The sequence below is a fragment of the Nanorana parkeri genome, unplaced genomic scaffold, assembly GCF_000935625.1.
Source record: "Nanorana parkeri isolate BGI_ZX_2015 unplaced genomic scaffold, ASM93562v1 scaffold1082, whole genome shotgun sequence".
Classification (NCBI taxonomy): domain Eukaryota; kingdom Metazoa; phylum Chordata; class Amphibia; order Anura; family Dicroglossidae; genus Nanorana; species Nanorana parkeri.
Window position 1 is genome coordinate 553,530 of NW_017307350.1, and position 23,694 is coordinate 577,223.

Here is a 23,694-nt window from a genome sequence, read left to right on the forward strand (position 1 = left end):
GTATCATTTTTTACGCAGGTAAAGCTATACTTCCCCAACACATCTTTAATTGTGACTGATCGCTTTCGAGGTATGAGTCCACAAATTAGGAATACGTCTATCCTTTTGACAAAAAAAAAAACAAGCCTGTATTGTTGATTTAGAGTCCTCAGGAACTTGGAGAGCTTTCTTGTTTTGTAGATAGGTTCCAAAAAGATTGAAGTCTGTTGAACAATTCAATTCATTGAGCAGTGCTGTGAATCATCTTTAACCAGGAGTTAATGCCTGACATGCAGGTGGATGTCTAGCCCAGTGTCCTCTACCATAACGCATTTCGCCCCGCCTTCTTTCCCAGGGCTTTGTCAGATACTGGTAGGGGGCGGTTACACAGAGTTTATTTTTGCTCAACTCATGTGTTTCTCGTTTGCTTAACCCCTAAGGTGCTAAGATGGAATGGGTGTTGATACAATCATAATTAATTAAAATCTATTGTAATCCAAAGTGATAAATAGCATAGGCACAATGCTAGTGAATGATTGGCTAAATAGTTATGGATTTGAGGTGACAAGACAGAGTTTAGCCTCATATGGAACAAACAAATAAATAAAACCACACAGAATCATCTAGACAATACCTAAGATTCACAAGAATAGTACAAAACCCCCAGGTAGACCAATTGTGTCGGCTGTGGGGGGCCCCCTAGAAAACATCGGCAAATATCTGGATGCTCTTCTAAAAGACATAATGTTAAAACTGCCATCCTATCTATGGGATACAGGGGACACTATACAAAGTTTAACTATAGATGAGGGCTCACTACTTGTTGGTTTGGACGTAGAATCTCTCTATACCTCTATCCCACATGAGTGGGGATTAACAGCAGTGAAATACTACTTGGAGATTCTCTTCCCCAACACAGCTGCCCAGAACGAATTTATACTCAATGTTCGGGATTTTGCACTGAGCAACTTCTTTCAATTTGCAGGCTGCCATTATAAACAAATTAGAGGTACTTCTATGGGGGCCCCTTGGGCTCAAGCCTATGCATGTATTCATCTAGGAATGTGGGAACAGGAAACTGTCTATCCACACCACATGTTTAAACTTTTTGTCATCATGGCATAGATTTATTAAAGACATCTTGCTGGTTTGGATAGGTTCAGAAGTCCAATTAATAGAATTTATATCAGACCTAAATAAAAATGATAGGAATATTCACCTTACCTATACTATAAGCACCCATGAAATTTCGTTTCTATTATCTAACGATTTGAACAGACGATAAACTAGTAACCAATACCTTTAGGAAACCCACAGCAGCCAATACAGTATTTCATGAGTGTAGTCACCACCTGCGATCCCTGAAACAGGGCATACCTACTGGCCAGTTTCTCCGCCTTAAGAGAAACTGCACATCCCCTGAGGACTTGAGGAAAGAGTCAAAAGTCATGTATGAACGTTTCAGGGAACGGGCCTACTCTCATCGAGTTCTCAAAAAAAGTCTATCTATAGCCAACAAACGTACAAGAGAGGAACTCCTTCACAGTACAAAAACAAAAAAAGATAGAACTGACCATAGGGTTCATATGATTACCCAATACGGAACAGGCTGGCATACTCTTAAACACACATTAAAGAAACATTGGCATATTCTACAGCTATGCCCCACTATTAGGAATATAGTAGGCCCCTACCCTCTAGTGACAGCACGACGAGCACGGAACCTAAGAGACCAATTGGTCTCCTCTGAATTTATTCCCATTACTCCGGAGACCTGACTATCCAGGACCGGGAAACCCAAGGGCATGTACGCCTGCGGCAAGTGTCAGATATGCCCTCTAGTACATAAATCGAAGCAATTCTTCAATTCAGTGGGGACCACTAGTTTTGATATCCTTAATTTCATAAATTGCAATACCACACGTGTAATTTATCAAATTGAATGTCCATGTAAAAAACTGTACATTGGAAAAACCAAACGGGAGTTAAAAGTAAGAATTGTGAACACCTGAAGGATATGAAAAACAATGACAAGGACAGTCCACTTGCACAACATTTTACAAAATTTCATGGTGGGCTAACCTCAGGTATAAAAATTAAGGGGATATATGCTCTTAAATTACCAGCTCGGAGAGGGGACTTCAATAAGGTATTCCTCTAGAAGGAAAAAATTTGGATTTTCAAGCTTAACACAATGATCCCCTACGGACTCAATAGGGGAAGTTAATATGCTTAATTTAACCCTTCACAGGGGTTAATTAAATTTGGGTCTGGTACTCTGGGTATAAATCTTCTTCTGTTTTTCAGGACTTTGACTAGGCCACTCCAAAGTCTTCATTTTGTTTTTCTTCAGCCATTCAGAGGTGGACTATTTATTTTTTACCTAATTAGGAACTGAGGAAATGGCTTGTTATCGCTGGCAGTCTTGGTACTGCAGTATGCTTTTTCATGTTAGGGCCTGCCCCTATATTTCACATTGAAAGGTATGTATCAGTTTTACCCTTTCGCTGCTCACAATGTACTGTATATAATTCATTTCATCAACTGGCTTTTCTAAATACTGAGGAATTGATTTGAACTGATGTAAAGCCCCTGATCACTTGTGCCAAGGGTCCTCAAACTTTTTAAACGGGGGGCCAGTTCACTGTCCCTCAGACATTGTTGGGGGTCGGATCAGGAAGCCAGGAGGCGGGTCACGACATGCTGCCCAGCTTCCTGATTGGCTAGGCAGCAAGCTTCAGTTGGTAGGCAGCCTGGCTTCCTAACCAATCAGGAAGCCGGGCAGTACGTCATGACTCGTGTCACGGCTTCATGATTGGTTAGGAAGCCAGGCTGCCTACCAACTGAAGCTTGCTGCCTAGCCAATCAGGAAGCTGGGCAGCATGTCGTGACCCGCCTCCTGGCTTCCTGATTGGCTAGGCAGCAAGCTTCAGTTGGTAGGCAGCCTGGCTTCCTAACCAATCATGAAGCCGTGACACGAGTCATGACGTACTGCCCGGCTTCCTGATTGGTCAGGAAGCCAGGCTGAATAGATAAAATTGAAGCCAGCTTCCTAGCCAATCAGTAAGCCAGGAGACACGACCTGACCCGCCTCCCGGCTTCCTGATTTCCTATGAAGCTGGTTTCACTTGTTCCTAGGCAGCTTGGCTTCCTGACCAATCAGGAAGCCGGGCGGTACATCATGACTCGCGTCACAGCTTCCTGATTGGTTAGGAAGCCTGGCTGCCTACCAACAAGTGAAGCTTGCTTCCTAGCCAATCAGGAAGCGGGTCACGATGTGCCGCCCGGCTTCCTGATTGGTCAGGAAGCCAAGCTGCCTAGGAACAAGTGAAACCAGCTTCATAGGCAATCAGGAAGCCAGGAGGCGGGTCAGGCCGTGTCTCCTGGCTTCCTGATTGGCTAGGAAGCCGGCTTCGCTTTTTTTAGGCAGCCTGGCTTCCTTACCAATCAGGAAGCCGGGCGGTACATCATGACTCGCGTCACAGCTTCCTGATTGGTTAGGAAACGGACTTGTGCAATATTGTGCAATACGTTGGTGCCATTGACCAACCACATCAGCATTGATTAAGACCCAAAGTGTACGGATATCTCCAGGGTGTCTGTCTCCACCAGTATTTATTACTGCACAGCAGAAAATAAAACGTTGGGAGAATAATTTAGGAAAACCACTACAAATGTAAAATTCCATACATGTACATGAATGAACAAACACACACTCGCAGCACAAAGTTGGTATCCACTGTATCTGTTTCAGAATAATTTCTTTCTTGCCCGTTCTATGGATTTTGTATTAGCAGTAGTTAATTCACTGACAAATATAAACAAGCTCCTGAAATCTGTTAAAAATATCTAATTTAAATGCAACTCTCTGTAAAGTTTACTTATATTGGAGTGCCTTATATTGGATGTATACTGTATATTATACTCTACCAATTGTAATCCACCAGCCCCCAAATATGTATTTGCATGCAGGTGCTAGTACTATCCACAGTTTGCACAATGATGATGGTGATGATATACCCTATTTAAACATTTGCAAGATAATGCACAGTCAACATACAGATTTATTTTCCTTATTTTGCACTGTTGCACCATTAACTAATTAAATTAAAATGCATTCAAGTGGAATTGTTACTATTACTTTTACACAACATACCTAACGCTCTGCAGTAGCAAATCATTCTTTATTTTGTTCATTCTGTAAAATTATATTAGCCTTGTCAGGTTGGACAAGGACCATTGTTAAATTACAGTTTAAAGTCTTCGCACTAGAGCTGCAACAGTTAATCGATTTAGTCGATTAAAATCGACGATAGCACAGATTCTCAATTGGATTGGAGTCAAGGCGTTGACCTGGCCATTATAGGGTATGAGCACTATCTGCTTTAAACTACTCCAGTGTATCTGTGGCTGTGTGTTTAGGGTTACTGTTCTGCCGAAAGGTAAAACTGGCATGTCTCGCATCTTTCACAAACTTTAAACAATTGATCAATCAATCAATTTTTCTCTAGAATTGCCTTGTATTTGGCAATATTCATGTTGTACTCAATCCTTATTGTGTACAACTGAGGCCTGAGAATCTACACTGATTTGCTGCTGCAGAGCGTTAGATATGTTGTGTAAAAGTAATAGTAACAATTCCACTTAAATGCATTTTAATTTAATCAGTTAATGGTGCAACAGTGCAAAATAAGGAAAATAAATAAAGGCCTGAGAATCTACACTGTATCCAAATTACACTTCTGATTTATATTTTTCATACAGGGTACATGAAGAATATCATGCTTTCGCTGTGATTGTATCTTATGTGGATTATAGAAGAAAACAATTTTATTTGTCTTTTTATGCTTTCTATGCACACTGCAATTTTGTGGCAGGAGAAGCCAATTTCAGCCAACTGTTTTGCAAGATTTGATCAAGCAGCCTACCAGTCAGAATGTTTCTATCAAAACTGAAATGATCAAAGCTGTTGATGGACTGCTGTTAAATGGTTAAATTGCCACAACATTTCTGTGTATGGTCAGCAAGACAGTCTTTAGTCCACTTTACTGCTAAAATCAAGAGGCCTCTAATGACTAGACATGTGCGAATCGTTTCGTTCCGTAACGAAATTCTGACATTTTCGTAAATTTGTAGATTCGGATGTATTCGAATTTCCGAAATTACAGAAATGACAAATGCAAGCAAATCCGAATTTCTGATTCCGAAATTCGTGAGCAGAAGTGTGTACGAAATTTCCTTGCAGCAAAGTGACATTAGAGGGAAATGTATTTTTGTTTTTTTACAGCCTGCATAAGAGGAGTTCCCCCAGAGCCGTAGCTAGCTCCTTTTGCGCCCGAGGCAAGAACAGAAAATTGTGCCCCCCAACAGACGTATCATGTCACCCTATGCCACGCACGGCGTCATGTGACGTCATACGCCCAGCCTCCAGGATGGCGGCACCCAATAGCATACAAATTTGTTTCATTTGACGAAACTAATGAAAATGTTTGTTTACGTTAATTTAGTCTTTGCACATGTCTAATAGTGTGTGTGTGGTGGGGGGGAGGGGAGGGGGCGGGTTCTGGGGTCTTCGAGGAAATGTCGGGGGTCTAAACAGATCTCTGACATTTCCCTTTTGAAATTCAAAAAGAGATTGAGGACACAGAGTCCTCTGCCCATGCAGCGGGGAATGCGTGGAGAAGCTGTGTTGGAGTCTGGCGCCCCTGTTGCCAATGGCGCCCTGTGCTCGCCATGACAACAGGGGCGAGGGGGCGCAGCCAGACTGGCCCTGGATACGCCCCCTCTTAGCTGCGCCTGAGGTGAGTGCCTCACTCGCCCCATGGTAGCTACAGCCCTGGGTTCCCCCCCCACCATCCCACCCAGCACCCCTTAATTGAGGGGGCACCCAAATACCGCCCCCCCTTGCGAATAAGTAAGGGGTACTTGTACCCCTACTCATTCACTAAAGGGTTAAAATTCAAAGTAAGTAAACAAACCACACTTTTAGAAAAAATCCTTTAATTGAAAAAAGAACAAAGAGTACATTTTTGACTATTCCTTTAAAAGAGAACTATGGGGTAAGTGTTTTTCCCCATAGTTCTCTTAAGGGTCACGGGAGTACATATACTAGCATCCTCCCATGACCCAAAGCTTAGTATATCCCAAGCTACATCTCACAGTATACTGAGACCACCGCAGCCGGGACGGATCCCGACATTACTGCCTATCTAGAGGCAGAGCCAGCTGTACCCGCCCACTCCCCTGCTTGTTCCTCAAGTCAGCGCTGGAAGATCAGGGAGGGGGGGGGGATCCCTGCAGGGGAGTCACGGCTCTCTGCAGGGAGATGATCGAGAAGTGAGCGAGCAACGGTATGTGTTTGCTCACTTCCAGATCTATTGAGATGACGTGTGACAGGTTTCATTGTCACAGGTCGGCTTAAACTATGAGGATGAGTGATTTTCACTCGCCTCATAGTTCTCCTTTTTAATGATTTTTTTTTTAAATGGCTCCATCGATCTAATCCAGCGTCAATCACGATGCACGACGCCTGCCGACCCGCCGATATTAAAAAAAGTCCAACCGCACAAAGACCGTCCAAACCCGACAAAAACGCAGCAAAATGACATCTCATGTCAAACACCGCATAGCATTCGTGAGCTCCCGAATGCTATTTGTGAGCTCCCGAATGCCATTCAGGTCTGTGATCCGAGGTGTCATAATACTATTCATATGACACCTCGGCTCACAGATCCGAATGGCATTAGGAGCTCACGAATAGCTAAACCCCCCACACTTTTTTTTTTTTTTAACTTGGGGGGGACTCTCCTAACATTCCTACCAGACTTAAAGGTTCTGGTATGAATTGGGGGGAACCTCACACTTTTTTTTTTTTTCTTCTTCTCTTCTGCAGAATGTGAATAAAAAATCCCTCTAATGTCCCTTTGCTGCAACTAAATTTCGTCCACAAACTAAACTTCACACAGACTACCGCTAACGAATTTCATCCGAATCTGAATCTACTAATGACAATTTTATAAAATTCATATTTAAAACTGGCAGTTTGTAGATCGAAGAGTTCATGATATGCAAAAAATCATTTATTTACTTAAGGTTTGGCTTTTTTTTTCCAGTAAACTATGGCTGTTTATTTTCGTACTTGTATTGAATGGATTTTGTATTGGCCTGACTGCCATACCAGTCTATCCAGAGATGCTCAGCTGTGTATAGTAAGTATGTACTCATAACTGAATGTCCTTTTTAATGCTTTAGGTTCTTTCTAGATTACTTTGTCTGAGAATGCAGCCAGTGAAGTCCCAAGGGAAGTCAGAACTTAAGATTAGTTACTCAGAAAGTATTAAAGCCAGTGGCCTAACAATCACCATAGCGACCCAGGCGGCCGCTATGGGGCTCCGGGACACAAGGGGGCCCGACCAGGACATCCCCCTGATGCCGTGCGGGCCTCCTGGGTCGCTATGGCATTTCAGGCTGCTAGCTGTCACTGGCGGCTGTGAGGAGAAACGCACCGCTTTTCACATGTGCAGCTGCGCGTTCCTCCTCACAGCCGCTGCTGAGTCGGCGACAAACCAGCAGCCTCAGAGGAGGTGGCTGGGCCCCTCATCGTTAGCAATGGGGGAGGCAGGCCCGGAGATCGAGAAGGTGGGGCCCGCAAGCGATCGTGGAGGAGAAGGAGGCGGACAGAGGATCGGGGCAGACAGGTAAGTGGACTTGACCGCCCACCTGAGACCCTGCAGAGTTCATCATTGAGAGTCTATGGTGGGCTCTGCAGGGTCACCCTCAGGTGGGCTGTTTGGGTTAAAAGGTGGACTTAACTAGAAATCACAGGGCCCCATACAAAATTTTACTATGGGGCCCTGTGATTTCTAGTTACGGCCCTGATTAAATCCATTGGATCTACATAAAACCAGGCAACTTGCATTTTCATAGATAGTGGGAAGTGACGGCCTTCGGATTCGGTACAGGCTTTCCGTTAACAAAGCTAGTTACTGGCAAATGTGGTCCTGGTTTTTGACCGGGGATACATTTTATACCGAATGGTATTTGGTCTTGGTTTTGTAACATACTGGTGTGTGTGTTTTTGGCACATAACACTACAAATATTCTTCTCGTTGTAAGAAGGCTCCCTCACATATGAACACCCAATGTTCTTTTTATATGAGAATGTTGCATTAAAAGCAGGGAATCTGGAATCACATTATATATTGCAGTACACATTTAATCTGTTCATCTGTATTTTTGGGGCACAGCTCCCAGAGTTTAGTTCCACTTTAAATAAATTTAGAGTATCAATAGGGGTTAAACTGGCCAGATTAAACAAATTAAAGTGAATCTCGCTTAAATTTACATTAGAGTACCTGACACGAATTTAGACAATGTCAAAGCCACACACCACTTTATTATTGAATCCATCAAACTTTATTGCACAGCCATCTTACAGCGATACTCCTCCCCTGATATTGTTAGGATTAATTTGAGTAGGGGATGTGATGAAGCCCGTAGCACAGCTAGCATCCATGGCTGGAGAGTAAGGATGAGCAAATCTACCTTGGTTCGGTTCACTGGGGGTCCGGCAAATCCTGCTTGAAGTCTGCAAAGTCTCAACTTAGATGCAAACCCCAATAAACTCTATGGGAAGCTGGCGAATATTCATACTAAGTTTAGGGCTACAAGGTAAGCAATTGTCAAAAAAAGGGCATGGGTAGCTGAGCACTGCCATGGAGAACATTTACAAAAGAACATGTAGACATACTTTACTGTGGGGAGGGGGCAATTTTGATGTGACTTTGGTGGCAACATAGGAAAACACCAGTCCCTTAAATTACATGCTTGGAACATGCCTTAAATCTGTATACAATGTTACAAAACAGTGTGATTTTTATGCTTCAGTGACACATTCAGGCATAACAACATATTTTGGTTCTGTAATTAATTTTTTAACTTCTACATTCTTAAATATAGCCGCTGCACCCCAATCTGATTTATTTTAACCTGCTGCAAATTGGTCAGTGACAAAACAGTTTAATAGTATAGTTTGCAAGTTTCTTGTTTCACAGTACGACACTGCAGTGTCTTTAATAAAATGTCAAAACAAAGTGCACAAAAGCACTTCAAAACCATAGTTTCACATTCCCTGAACTCCATCACATCCCCAGTTCTTACCAAAATTTAGACTTCAGGTATGTGTTTGGTAGAAATTGGCTAGTGTCAGAACAGTACATGCCTGCTACAAGGTAGGGTTTATCTTCCAATAACATTAGAGTGTATTTAATGTGAGAGAAAATAGACATGAATGTTGTACAGTGACTGGACAAGTATGTAAGCAGTTTGCTCAGGCTGTAATATAAGAGGGAGAGATGAGACAGGTTTTATCTTTAAATAGAAATTACAGTGTAGTATTTGAGAGAAGATAGTGACAAATATTGTACAGTGGCTAGACAGTGCAACTTCAGATGGCAGCTGCCATCTGGAGCTGCAAACAAAACTACACTATGCATACCTCAGTCTGGCAGTCTGAGCTCCACTTTTTCTATGCAATTTGTACTGCCACCCATGTAATTCAGTGGACATTTTCATGGGATCCCCAGTCCCATTTTTACTTATTGTATTTGTATTTTCATAAGTATTCATCATTTTGGTTGGGGTTTAGTGTTTCAGGGTTGTTGTTGTTTTTTTTTATTATATTGTCTGTTGCTAGGGCTCCCTTTCTATTTTGGGGTGTGTAGGGTACAGGCTGCATACTTGCTGTGAAATAGTGTGCTCCAAGCACCACATATTTCTCCCCCCTATGACCATAGCTGCAAATAATATAGGCAATCCCATTTCGCACAGCACAGTGCCTTGTGAAGCTCTGATTGGGTAATGCAATGCACCTGACTACAGGTCAGGTGCAAGACTTTATCCAATCGCAGCACAGTGCACTGTGAGAGCCATGATTGGGCAAAGTAATGATGTCCTGTCAGGTGTCGGACAAATGTAAACAGTTGGACGGAGCTAGCTAGCTGTCATCGTTAGCTCAGCCCAATTGTTTATATTTTGCTAGCATCGGTCAGAATGCCATTCTGCGGCGTGAGTTCGGCGTGAGCGGACGGGTTGGTGGGCATCGTTTTTTTATTTCTTTTATTATTATTTCTATTTATTTTATTTATTTATTTTGTCGAGTTGTCGTGGACTACATTGGACGTCGTGATTGACCCTAGGATTTTTTATTTAAATCTATTTCAACACTTTAGTGTATGGGTAAGGGTACAAGGTACGGTACCCCTTACTCATTTACAAAGGGGGGGCACATCTGGGTTAAAGGGGTACCCTGATGTGAATAAGCCCGCCTGCCCGTACCCCCACAAACACGGGGACAAGGTGCTTTTCAAGGAGCTACCCTGGAAAAGCACTCTCCCAGTACCAAGGGCATGTGGCCTGGTATCGCAGGGAGGGGGGGGGGGCACTCACTTGTCCCCCCCTTCCCCTCTTTCCTGTCCTGCCAGGCCTGTGCTCAGATCAAGGGTCTGGTATAGAATGGTATGTAATTTTAGGGGGGACCCCTCATCTCCCTCCCCTCATTTTTGGGGGGTGGGGTTCCTCCTTAAAATTCTTACCAGACCTTAAGGGCCTGGTATGACACCACCTATGGCCAATAACTTGCATATAAGGCTTCAAAATGGGGAAATTTGATTTTCAGAGTTCTGCTCCCGTAGACTTTCGGCCCATCACTAGTCATCATTTTTGTTGTATTAAAGTAATATCATACCACTTATGGATGTTATTTTCTTTCAGTGAGAATGGCTTTGAGGAAGGGCTTAGTACTTTGGGCCTCATCTCTGGGCTGTTCAATGCCATGTGGTCTGCGGGGTAGGTATTTTATAAATGTACCACATTATTTTTGTTGTACACCGAAATCCTATATAATGTCTTTGTATTTCAAACAATGACCGTCAATAACATAAACTGCGTCTATTTTTCTCCCAACTGCCCCAAAAGTACTGCATGTAGTATTTTTTGTAGTGTGAACAGGGGGCATAGAACTGAATGGGATTCCTGGGGTCGAGCGTTTTGTCACACTGATTGAATACGCTTAGGTGTGAATGGAGCCTGAGAGAGCTGAGCATAAACAAACACATGCAAACCTCAATGAACTGAAGCAACATTGCCAAGCAGAGTGGGCCAAAATATTTCCACAACGATGTGAGAGACTGATAAAGTCATACAGAAAACGATTACTTCAAGTTATTGCTCCTAAAGATGGTTCTACAAGCTATTGAATCATAACGTGCACTTAGTTTTTTCACACTCTGTTTTGGCTTTATGTTTCTGTTGTTCATCTGAGGTTGGATTTACCTAATTTTAAGACCTGCTAAGGACCAGATGATATTTATTATGTCCTGATGCTTAAAACCATAGAATTAAAAGAGGGTTACATTCTTTTTCACACGATTGTACCTGTTTTTAACAAGTACTGTACATGAATCTGTCGGAAGCAGCAACATTTACCATGTAGATAAGCTACAGAATTCTAAGGAGTGTCTATGAAACTCTTTATGAATTCCAGGTTATGTATCCTGTGGGGATGTAGAAGCTGGTGGATAGAACCAAAATGCACAGTGGGAGAACATCATCACATTCACACATGCCTTGATTAACCAGTTGTGGACACTGGGCAGGCTACACATGCCCAAAAAAACTTCATAGAAGTACACAGGACGTGGGCAGAATGCCCTGTCCTCCTTTCACCCTGCCACTTCCCTCCTGCAGTTCCCAGCTGTCAAAATGATAGCTGGAGGCTGTTATTTAAATACAGCAGCTGTAGCAAGAAAAACGACCACCTGACACACTGGTAATACTAAAGGTGGAGAAATACAAAGTAACATTGTAACTTTTGTAGCTGTTTTGTTCCATTCATCTGCAGATCAAAGGGATGAGCTTTGATCTGCATATGTCAATTAAAGCAACCTAAGATGCAAAATTAAATGTGTTCGTTTTTTTTTAACCCTTTATTGATCCTTAATGTACAGTAATCAGCCCTAATTAACTCCTACTTCATTTTCTCCCCTTAACTACTATTTTATGGATTTTATTTTTGTTTATTTCTACTTTTCTAACCAATATTTTTGAAACTTTTTTTTAATTTGTATTCCTCTTATTCAATAATTTTATTTGGTGTCACATACAAAAACCAAAACAAAATGAAAATAAAAAGCTTTTATTTCATTTGTATATAACATTGCAATGTCTTGTACCAGAACCCTAATATTAGGGTTTTTTTCAGAAAGTAGATGAAGGATATAGCCATAGGCTAATCGTTAAGCTCACTTTGGACGCCAGAGCCCTTCAGGTTCGCTTTACGTCGGCTCGGTTATTCACTCGACTGCCTTCAGCAGCTTGGTGAATAACCCTGTTAGTGTCATTTTGAACAGGACAAATTTATAGAATAAAATCATAACTTTGTATCTATACTAACAATATGCTTTTAAAACTAACACTGACCACATAAAAAAAGAAACAAAACTGAAAAAAATACACTTTTTTTTTAATCTATGGATTTCATAATAAATAAAAAAACATTTTTGCAAGACATATCACCAAAAGAAAGCCTTGTTTTTCCAATATTGGTAAACAATGCGATTTAACAGCCTTTGAACATGGCACTGTTTAAAGACTGGAGTGTCAGCCGACAATCTGGGTCTGAACGTACGAATTGTGGCCGTCAGCGACTAGTCAATGTTAGGGCAGAACGGAGAGTGGCAAGACTGGTACAAGACAACAGAAGGGCAACAGTGCATCAAATTACTGCAGATCTTAATCGGGGATCCTCTCAAATAATCTCTGAACGCACTGTTTGCCGTACACTGCATCGTATGGGATATGGAAGCCGAAGGCCTGTTTGAACACCTTTGCTGTCTGCAGTTAACAAGATTCGCACAGGAACACAAAGAATTTCGCAAGGATTGGACAGTCGAGCATTGGAAAAAAGTAATGTGGTCCGATGGATCACGTTTCCAGTTGCATCATGCAGATGGCAGTGTGAGAATTTGGCAGAAACTGCATGAAAGCATGCACCCCAAGCTGGTGGGGGCAGTGTTATGGTTTGGGGCATAGTGACGCATTGGGGATCCCAGCATGCATCTGGTTGCTGTGCCTTCAGTGCGTCCCTGCACCTTCTGAGGAGGAGTAGGCTACTTCCTGGTACACCTGCATTCAATTTATCAACTGCATCAATATGCTCCCACTAGGAGACTCATATAAATAGAGTTGGGACCACACTTTACAGAGGTACCTAGGCACGGCAGTGTGGCTTCTACATATTTTTGGCCAAAGTTTGTGCAACTAAAACCTCTGCTTTTAATGTATACTGTCAGACAGGGTAATTTGTTTTGTTGCAGGCCAGCTGGCAGGTGTGCTGGGGATTCTTTTTGTTTTGTATTGTTGTAAGGCTTCCCATGTGCACCCTGCTACAAAGGCTGGTTATAAATGTATGCGGTTACCATCTTTTTCTAGTTTGACTATTTTGGATGTAGTGACGCATTGGGGATCCCAGCATGCATCTGTGGTTGCTGGGCCTCCAGTGCGTCCCTGCACCTTGGGAGGAGTAGTAGGCTACCTCCTGGTACACCTGCATTCAATTTATCAAATGCATCAATATGCTCCCACTAGGAGACTCGTATAGAGTTAGGACCACACTTTACAGAGGTGCCTTGGCGCGGCAGTGTGGCTTCTACATATTTTTGGCCAAGGGTTTGTGCAACTAAAACCTCTGCTTTTAATGTATACTGTTAGACAGGGTAATCTGTTTTGTTGCAGGCCAGCTGGCAGGTGTGCTGGGGATTCTTTTTGTTTTGTATGGTTTGGGGCATGTTTTCCTGGCATGATTTGGGCCCTTTAATTCGCGTGGAAAAACATCTGATTAGCACAACATACCAAAGTATCGTTGCTGATCAAGTTCATCCTGTCATGTTGATAGCATATCCCAATGGAGATGGCTTCTTCCAACAAGACAATGTGCCATGCCACGGTGCTCGTATTGTGCAGGAGTGGTTTCAAGAACATGAGGGAGACTTTACCTTGCTTAGGTGGCCCCCACAATCACCAGATCTCAATCCAATTGAGCATTTGTGGGACGAAGTTGAAAGAGCCATCAGGCAGCTGATTCCACAACCATCAAATCTCACAGAACTGGACAGTGCTATTCATCAGGCATGGTGTCAGATTCCTCGCATCACCTTTCAACATCTCGTGGAGTCAATGCCAAGAAGAATCACCGCAGTATTGAAGGCAAAAGGTGGCCCAACAAAGTACTGATGGGGTGGTCATAATAATCTGGCCACTCGGTGTATATATTTGTCCATTAAACAGCATATATGTGTTACTTTGGTATCTTGAAGTGACACTAAACTCAGGAGTTAAATCTTGAAAATGCTCAAGTGCCCGTTTAACAAAAATGTAGCTTATTTATTGATCCCTAAGCTGTAGATCCTCAAATCATCTCTGAATTGGTGCTGACACTGTCCTTCCTTCTGGAAGGTGGCTGTGTGTATTGTAAAGTAGACACCACTCCTCGCTGGCTCTCCTGCTGGTCCACAATCTCATGTTTAGTTTACTAATCTGTATTGAGATTTTAGTCCATCACGGGAGCGAACTTGGAACGCTACTTTACAACACACACTGGGACCATGGGGAACAAAAGTAGCCACCTTCCAGAAGGAAGGACAGTGTCGGGACCAATTCAGAGATGATTTGAGGATCTACCACCCAGTGATGCCAAAATGAGCTACATCTTTTTAATTGTTAAGGTACTTTATTGTATTTTTAACATTTAACTCCTGAGTTTAGTGTCACAGTCAGTAATGACAAAGTTATTACTGTATAAATAGGCCCATAACAGAATTGTAAAAAGTCTTCCGTGGCTGTGAAACATTGCACATTATTTGGTTTGATTATTACATTTATTAAGAGCAGACTTATTCATTGGATTCAGATAAGTATAAAAAGGTCATGTGTGGCAGGTAGTTGTGTATTTTTTCCATATTTTAAAGTAACAGAGTTGCTTTAAGCATTTCAAGTGAAGGCAGCTCAAACATTTAAAGGCTGTTATATTGATAATACAGAATACTTGTCTTTCATTCTGTCTTTATTTACAGATGATGTGCAACTTAAACATGTTTGTTCTCCTAGATCATTTATTGGCCCAACCCTTGGTGGGTTTCTGAATGAAAAGTTTCATTTTAGGTGGGCAGCTGCCATGCAAGGACTTTTCCCACTAGTTTCAGTAAGTTTCAAAACTGTTACCATTTCTTTTTCTTTGTCTTTTCATTTCTGTTGACATTTGTTTTGTTTTGTTTTGACAGTTTATTTTGAGTACTGCGTTTTATTCTTGGGAAATTTATAAAAGGAAAAGAAGGTGAGATCCTTTAGCATTTCTCCAGTTTGTGTGACATCTTTCATTGTTTGTGGAGTTCTGGAGCACCATTTAAAAACCTTGTTCTGTTTGCTACTTGTGCACATGCCAGGATCATGTGCATTGCCTGTGATCATGCAGTCATTACACCGAGCAGATCACTGGCAAAATGCACAGAGGCAATTAGAGTGTTTGTGTGCTTTGTGACCACTGTAATGGCCAATCATAGCGGTCACAAATGTAGACACTGTAAATTACAGGCCTTTAGGTATTTCTGTTGTAACAGCCTGACTGTATCTCTTCTCACTGCTAAATGTCAGAAAAAATATTATTCTCTGTGACCGCACATGTAGTTTGCAGCAGTGGCATCCCACTCTAGAGACAGATTAAGATAGAATGGGGCTCTAGGCAAGGCAGCAGCTTTGGCCCCCCCATCCTTTTTAACTAATCATTAGTATTGCATTAGGCACATTAACCCCCCCGCATATACATTGTGTGTACTGGTATAGCATCAGGCAATCTGACACCACCTCTCTACAAATGCATTCTACCTTGTGAAGTGAATGGCAGGTGTACTGCTTTGACTGGTTGTGTGTGTTATGTCCTGGTTCACAGTAGGAGCATGAAGGTTATAGCTGGTCACCCTTGAGGCATCCACCAGGCCCAAGCCTCCTACCTAGGTTGCCTTGTGGGTGATGTGGTTCTGCTTGGCTCCATCAGACTGTAAAAACTGTCTAGCTGTTGGTGTGCCTGGGCAAGATCTAAACAAGTCTGAAGATGAGGTCTGCCTCATCATTTCTTATTTAATGATGAGGACTGGGGTGTGTCTTGCCAGTTTTTAAAACAAAGTAAAGATACCCTTAAATAAAATAGAAGACATGTAGGCATAATACAACATTAAACCCATTTGCTTTCCACAGGTCACAGCTTTCAAATGCTAGTACAACTCAAGAAAGAGAACCCTTGCTGCAAGTGGAATAATGAAGACTAATAACTTGATTTTTCGACTGTTTACAGCACTTTTGCAAAGGAAAGTGAAGGCATTGCCCACAGAAACCAGCGAGTTTATTTATTTTTTTAAGTTGAACTTTAGTTTTGCCATCGGTCTTGCACAGTTGTAGAGACTCATCTGCTGTCCTGAAATCATTTGCTCTGCACAGTTTGAGCTTCTCATAGTGTGCATTAGAGGCTGTAACAAGTCAGAGTCCATCTTATTTCCTGGCTGGATGATATTCAGTATCATCCAATTCATTCCTCCCCAGCAGTACTGTCCTTTGCCCCACTCCTTTTATTCATTGGATTTCATTTTTGTCAATCATGGAGGCCCAGTGTCATGTGTGAGCATTACCTAAGGTGGCCTGCATGCAAATACAGCATACCTAGGATTGCCCACCTCTCCATACTGATATCCACCCATCAAGCCATTTTGATATTTGCATAACTCATCCCAGGAGGCAACCCACTGCTTGCATCAGGGCTAAGAGTCCCTGAGAGGAGTACTGGGGCAGGGTGTTATTACATTTTCTGGAAGCTATGTACAGTGTTCTGTAATGTTGTCCTGTTTTATTTGAAAATTTCAAACAAGGGGGAGAGGAATCGGGGAAGGCCAAATATAAGCAGATTAAACTTCAGCTTTAATGTTGTTATGGGTAATGCCTCTATTTTCCTACAGTGTTAGCCATATGAATCCATTTGTTTTATTTTTGCCACATAACATTTCTTTATAGTTATATTAAAGTTTATCTAGTTTTTGTACATGTTTATTAAGCTAGATTCCTTGTTTTTAAACTATAAATTGAAGTGAAAATGTTGGTTTTTAAAATATATGTGTACTGTAGTCTTCCAATCAGTCAGTGATTGTAGAGAACACTTATTTTGGAATGTAACTTAAAATACATTTTGTAACAACTAAAGCTAACATTTTAGATATTGTAGCAATTATAGTAGTAATATGAATAGCTGCTGACATGTTAAATATTTTTATGGGGGCAAGATCTTTACACCATGTATGCCGGGTCTATCAACTGCCCTAGCTGTTAAATGGCAATTTGGGTTCCCCTGCTGCCGATATAATTAATTTAACAATACTAATAATGTAGTAGGCACAGTTATACTTCCACAGCAGGAGGGGAATTGAGACTTGTGATGTGGAGGTAGAGATTAGAACTGGTGGAAAGTTCTTTTTTTTTTGACAGAGCTTTAAATAATATAAAAGGACCAGGATAAAAGACTGATATTCAAGCTGGAAAGCCATTAATGAATAAGGTTTATAATATATATGCTTACATATGTTAATTTGTGTATAAATAAACCATTAAAAGATAGTTTTCTCTTTCACTTTATTTGGACATATGCTGTATTGTGCATACATACCGAACATGTTCTGCATTGACAGAAGGTGTCTACTTCTCTCTGCACTTCTCTTGTCAGGAACAAAGCTTTTCCTAAAATAAACATAGAGGACGTCATGCTTACACTCTTGCTTCACTTCATTTGGGTCGATTTTACTAAATGAACTTTGACTGTTCATGTTGCAAATTGATTTTACCTTAGTGAATGACGTGAAGCTCTGCTGACTTGCATCATCCAATCATGTGTAAGCAAAACCATTGTTTTTTTGTTTTATTTCCCTTGCTTTATGATTGGGTATTCTTCGCCAAGGGTTATTTTTACCACATTCACTAAGCGAAGAGAGAATTTCCATGAAAAGCGCAAATTCCCTTCCAAAGGGAACATTCTATTTACCTGTAGTAAATAAACCCCTTTGAGTCACTGGTACAAGCATGCAAATAAGGATGTCAGACTTGACACAGCCTTTCCTTATATGCATACTTGTTTCAGGTCAGTGACCTAAAGCTTTGTTGAACCTAGTGGGTTATTGCTGTAGCTAGGGAACTAGCATTATTAGACAGAGTTGGCAGTAACAGCCCCTCCATGTGTCAATCAGGAAAGGTTTACTTTAGAGTTCTCAAATTACAGATATCCATACTCTTATTGTTCAACAAAGGCACTGGGATCATTTGTGTCATTCAGCAATCAGGCTTCATTTTTGAATTGCCCTAATCTTCAGTCATGACCTGCTTGTTTATATCATCATTTTCACATTGGTAAAGTTAATCAGCTAAATGTTATCGATTGTCTGGGTGATGTCTATTGTCCTCATGCACACAGAGCTAGAAGCTGCGGCTGAGGATTCATTTAGCAAGAACGTGCGGATTCTGGATACGGAGCGATTACCTGCAGCTCGGAATAGATCATTGCCCCTGAACGCAGCCAGATTGCATCTATCCAAAACCGCAGGTAATTATTCCATGTACAATTACATGCAGACAGCCGAGGATAGATGTGGCCTCTGTCAGCCTGTAATTCACTGGAATGGGCAGAGGGGCTGCATCTGTACAGACTAACTTGGGATTTCTGTCACAAGAATCTGCACCTTCTTGGTACAGGGATCCATAACTGCGGGTTCTAGCTCCATGTGTATGAGGCTTTAGGATCTAGATTATTAAGTGTGCAGCATTATGATAAAGCATTTGACCACCATTGTGTTACAAAGATTCTAGAAAATGTAGAAAATGGCATGTTTGCTGTGGGCCACATGGCACTGATGCAAAGCCCCAGCACATATCTGGGCAGTAAACAATTACAATAGTGAGTTGATCAAAAATTTCACAACTTTTTTACCCCTACAAGTTCCATGTGTCCGTTGCTAACGATCCTTTAGTCTCTTATAATGTGAGGTTGTTGAAGTATGCTAAAATTGTTTCAGTAGTATGAGAACCTCTTTCTATGCACATTTCATGTCACGTTTACTGGTAACCTAGTTGGTTTTGTTTATTTCACTATTCTGGTAATGCAAAAACTGAATGGAAAAAAATTTACTAATGCGACGTTTGAATCATTTTTGTTTTATGACTACCCATTTTTGTAACTGTAACTACAACAACTGTGATATATGTTATTAAATATTACAAAAAGTTTATCAGTTATATAAAACTGTCTGAAACATGTTAAAATTAAACTCCAGGATGAAGCTTGTAAGGCATCCAATCCTGCCTCTCCCCGTGTGCAGATGCAGGCCATATGCATGTTTACATTTAAATACATTACATCAGTAAGCAGAAAACCCCAAGTTTTCATAAATATGATGTAACCAAATGCAGCAGATTTCCTTGCTAACACCAGAGCACAGACAGGAGTGTCCTGTGAGGTGACGCATGTCAGATCCTTTAGATATACCTTACAGAGCTACATGTGCAATGATTCCATGGACATTTAGGAGGTGATTTCACAAAGGAGCCAAAGGATATAGCCGTAGGTTCGGCTAATCCATCGGTTCAGCCAAACCAAATTCATACCAGACCCTTCAGACGGACCCCCAGTAAAAAAAAGAAAGTGCGTGAGGTTCCCCCCAAATGGCCCTTTAGGTCTGGCTGGAATTTTAAGGGGGAACCCCATCACCAAAAAAGTGGGGTCCCCCCTAAAATTCCCAACTAGACCTTTAATCCAGGCAAAGGCATGGCAGGAAAGGGGGGGGGGAACGAGCAAGCTCCCCCCACACACACACCATAGCATGTCACATGCCCTTTGGCATTGGGAGGGTGCTTTACTAGGGGTCCCCCCTGGAAAAAGACCTCGTTCCCATGCAGATGGGGACAAGGGCCTTTTCCCCATAACTTGGACCTGGTGGTTGTGGAGGTCTGTGGGCAGGGGGCTTTTTTGCATCTGGATAACCCTTTTCATAAAGGGGCACCTAGATGCTGCCCCCTTTGTGAATGAGTAAGAGGTACTTGTATGAAGTAATCCAGGGTTAATCACGTTGTCCAGCGATGTCCACGCTGCCGCCGACTCGTCTACATAGAAAAAACCCAGACGCCCGCTGACCCGCCGGCACATGATGAACTCCCGCCGCAAAATGAACAATTTAACAGATGCTGGCTGAATATAAACATCATGGCTGGCTCCGCCTATCTGTTAACATTTGGCCGGCACTTGTCAAATCGCTATTGCAAGGTCCCAGCCAAATGACAACAAATGGGCGGAGTCTGCTGTGATGTCATGGCTGGCCCCGCCCATTTGTTGTCATACAGTGACGGACCACTGTTCCCTCTTAATGAAAGGGGGTACCCAGATACGAATAAACCCCCAGGTCAGGGTTGTGGCGAAGAGGCCCTTGTCCCCATCCCAATGCATGAGGGCAAGTGGCCTGGTATGGCAGGGAGGGGGGGCGCTTTTTTCTTCTTTTAACTCTCGGGCGGTTCCTCCTAACTTTCCTACCTGGTATGGTTTAGGAGGGGGACCCCATGCTTTTTTTTCCTTTCTGTTCACATTTTTTTGTATTCTGCTCACTACCTCTGAGGTAGCAAACAGAATAACCTAGACAAATGCAGCTCAGCGGCATTCGGCTATTCACTCACTGCTGTTCAGCCCCTATGAGAATAGGGGTGAACAGTAGTGAATGAACTGCTGGACGTTCGGCTCAGCCGATCCAGAGTCGAACGTGTTCTTCACTTCGGCTAAACCGAACATGATGAGCGTGTTCAGCTAAACCGAAGGGAGCCAAAGCTGGACGATGTACAGCTGAAATCAGCCTTACTTGGCAGAATTGAGTAGCCGAACGGGGTTCGCTTCACTTTACTTCGGCACGGTTATTCACCCAGCTGCTTTCAGCTGCTTTCAGCTTTCAGCAGCTGAGTGAATAACCCCCATAGTGATAATATAGTGATACAATAGCACTTGCTCATTTAAATAATAATTTAATTTCAAATTTCTGACAAAGGCCGACATTGTTTTTACATTGGAATGAAGAAAAAACATAATGGCTACACAACTTGTGTTTTTTTTTAATGGAGCCAAAATAGAGAAAGGGGGTTAATCAGAGACATACATGTTTTTGTCAAATTTACGTGGTGGAAGAGGATTTTCCGTCTCTTGCTGATCATTTAGAACTCTCTGAAAGGGCCTAATTCAATATAGATGCTTACATATTTTAAAGGACTGTTTCATGGAATTATTTCTTTTGGTGCTTGCAGCAATGCCAGCAGGGTCCATGTTTTAAATTCTGCCTATCCTACCTAGTGTGGATCATAATTAACTCTGTACTGTGCTGGCAAATCTCAATATTAGTTGTAAACTAGATTTGAAAACACTCTCTCTTGACAAAGGGTTAACGATGTAGAAGAATTGGTGTTGATTTACTAAAGGCAAATAGGCTGTTCACTTTGCAAGGAATTTTGCACAAGATTGGGTATTTGCACTGTGAATATTCACCACATTCACTAAGCTAAGTGAAAATTCCCTTGCAAAGTGGACAGCCTATTTGCTTTTAGTAAATCAACCCCGGTGTGTCCCCTGTCTTTCCATGGGGACAGATTCCCTTTTAAGCTGTTCAGAATAGTTTGCAATCTGCACAAAGGCCTCCCCAAAAGAAAAGCCTTAAAGGTAAGAAAAACCTTAAAGGTAAGAAACAGTGGGGTAACTACCACCATAGTGACCAACAAGGTCACTCTGGGGCACAAGGCAGAGGGGGACCCGGTCAGGTGGCCAGGGCCCCTGCAGAGGTGGAGGAACCCAGGGGCCGAGTGGGCACTGGGCAGAATAGTGGCATGTTTGGGTGAGGCCGTTGGGTGTACAGGAGGCACCTGCCCGTCTTCTTTTCTGATACCTGCTCTGTCCTTCTATAGATCGGTTTGCAGTGTGAGGACAGAGTGGCTCAAGGTGAAGGTTGCTGGGCTGCCCTCTCAATGTGTGCTCTCTGATTGTGCATGCATTAGCGGGCTGTGACATGGGCGGCCAGGATGTGGCTGATACCTGAAGAGGTTCTGCTGAAGAACGCGCTCCAGCTCTGGGTCAGTCAGAAGTCCACCAGTAGTCAATCCTGCAGCGATGCCGAAGACATAAGGACAGTGCAGCCAAGTTCACCGGTAAGTCCCCTACACAGGGAAATTCACACACAGCCCCGTAAATAGGAGCGCCAGGTTCAAACTAGTGGGCATGAAAATTTTGGAGGCCTCAGAAGGGATACTAGCTGAACACTGCCATGACCTGAGGAGGAAACCTTTCTATCCATCTCTTATACAATACATGGCATGCAGGATCTCTGCTGGCTCTCCCTCATGTGGGCTGTGTGGGGTCTATGGTGGGCTTCAGGGTTTTGGGTGGGCCCTGCAGGGTCTCAGGTGGGCTGTGTGGGGTCTCGGGTGGCCTCTGCAGGGTCTATGGTGGCCTCTGCAGGGTCTCTGGTGGGCAGTGAAGTGTCCATTGTTGGCTCTGCAGCAGTGAGCGGTGGAGTGATCTCTTCTTTGGGTCTGATGACCGCGCAGGCATGGGAACGTGTTCTGGAGGTAGGTACTTTTTTTTTCGTGGGTGGCATTTGGTGTTTTGGGGAGGGGTTGGGTACATGCAACATTTTGCTATGGGGCACTGTGATTGATTTCTAGTTACGCCCCTGGTAAGAAATATATTTATTTTTTATTATTTTTCATTGCGCATTAAGAAACATACAGTGGGGTTTTCCCAAATTTTACTGCAAATGTGCAAATACAAGTTTTTGAATTAAAGCGAAAATGTTTTTTCTTTCAGAACCTATTGTGAGTAACCGTACCGCCTCCCCCTTGTTTTACCAGGTTCAGTAATCCTAACATATAAGATGAGCAGAGTTAAAATATGGCAAACCAAATTCTGCACTAAAAATGATTAAATAGAGCTATTACTGTGCTATGCGGTGCTATTACCACACAGACATCCATAAGTAACCCTTGTAAAGAGTGTGTGCGTGCCTTGTATGGCATTGGACTTCAGTAAATTCTGCTTCAGAATCTACTTCTTGGTGTGCTGGTTTTCTCCATCATTGGATTACATAGTGGACTGTCAGTGGGAACTGTTTTATCTACAAAGTAAAAATCCCAGCCTGAGATGCATCAAAAATCTGATCATCAACATAAAAATATATATTATTTAAAAGCCTAGAGTTGCAAAGTGGCTCTTGATTTGCTATTTTCCCCAAGGATGAAGCAACACTTTAAAGGCACAAATTTTTTTTTTTTATTCATCATGTTCTTTTAATGCATCTGACACAGATTCCAGTCATTTGTTGCATAACCAGTTTACAGAACATACTTGGCATGCTGACTTGGCATGTTTGTAATGGCTCAATTCACAACAGCATCGCCTATTTGTGTTAATACGGTGCTTTCCCACACACTGAATCCAGTATAAATATCTCGATACAACTTCCAAAAAGTTGTCAGACCTCCAAAATGACTTTCCCTAATGTCTTATTTTATATTGTATCCTGTGTATATTTTGGTTATGCTGAGGAGAAATTTATT

General features: G+C 42.3%; 1 protein-coding gene across 1 annotated transcript in view; it reads left to right on the forward strand.

Moving 5' to 3' along the window:
- The window catches only part of SLC18B1 (solute carrier family 18 member B1), a 51,228-nt gene extending 34,883 nt beyond the window's left edge, over positions 1–16,345 (forward strand). Inside the window, exons 9-14 of the mRNA XM_018567679.1 lie at positions 2,371–2,462; positions 7,092–7,187; positions 10,750–10,824; positions 15,142–15,235; positions 15,315–15,367; positions 16,285–16,345. Of these exons, the coding sequence (XP_018423181.1) occupies positions 2,371–2,462; positions 7,092–7,187; positions 10,750–10,824; positions 15,142–15,235; positions 15,315–15,367; positions 16,285–16,345 (471 nt within the window). The remainder of the gene's footprint in view (positions 1–2,370; positions 2,463–7,091; positions 7,188–10,749; positions 10,825–15,141; positions 15,236–15,314; positions 15,368–16,284) is intronic.
- Positions 16,346–23,694: the final 7,349 nt, after the last annotated feature.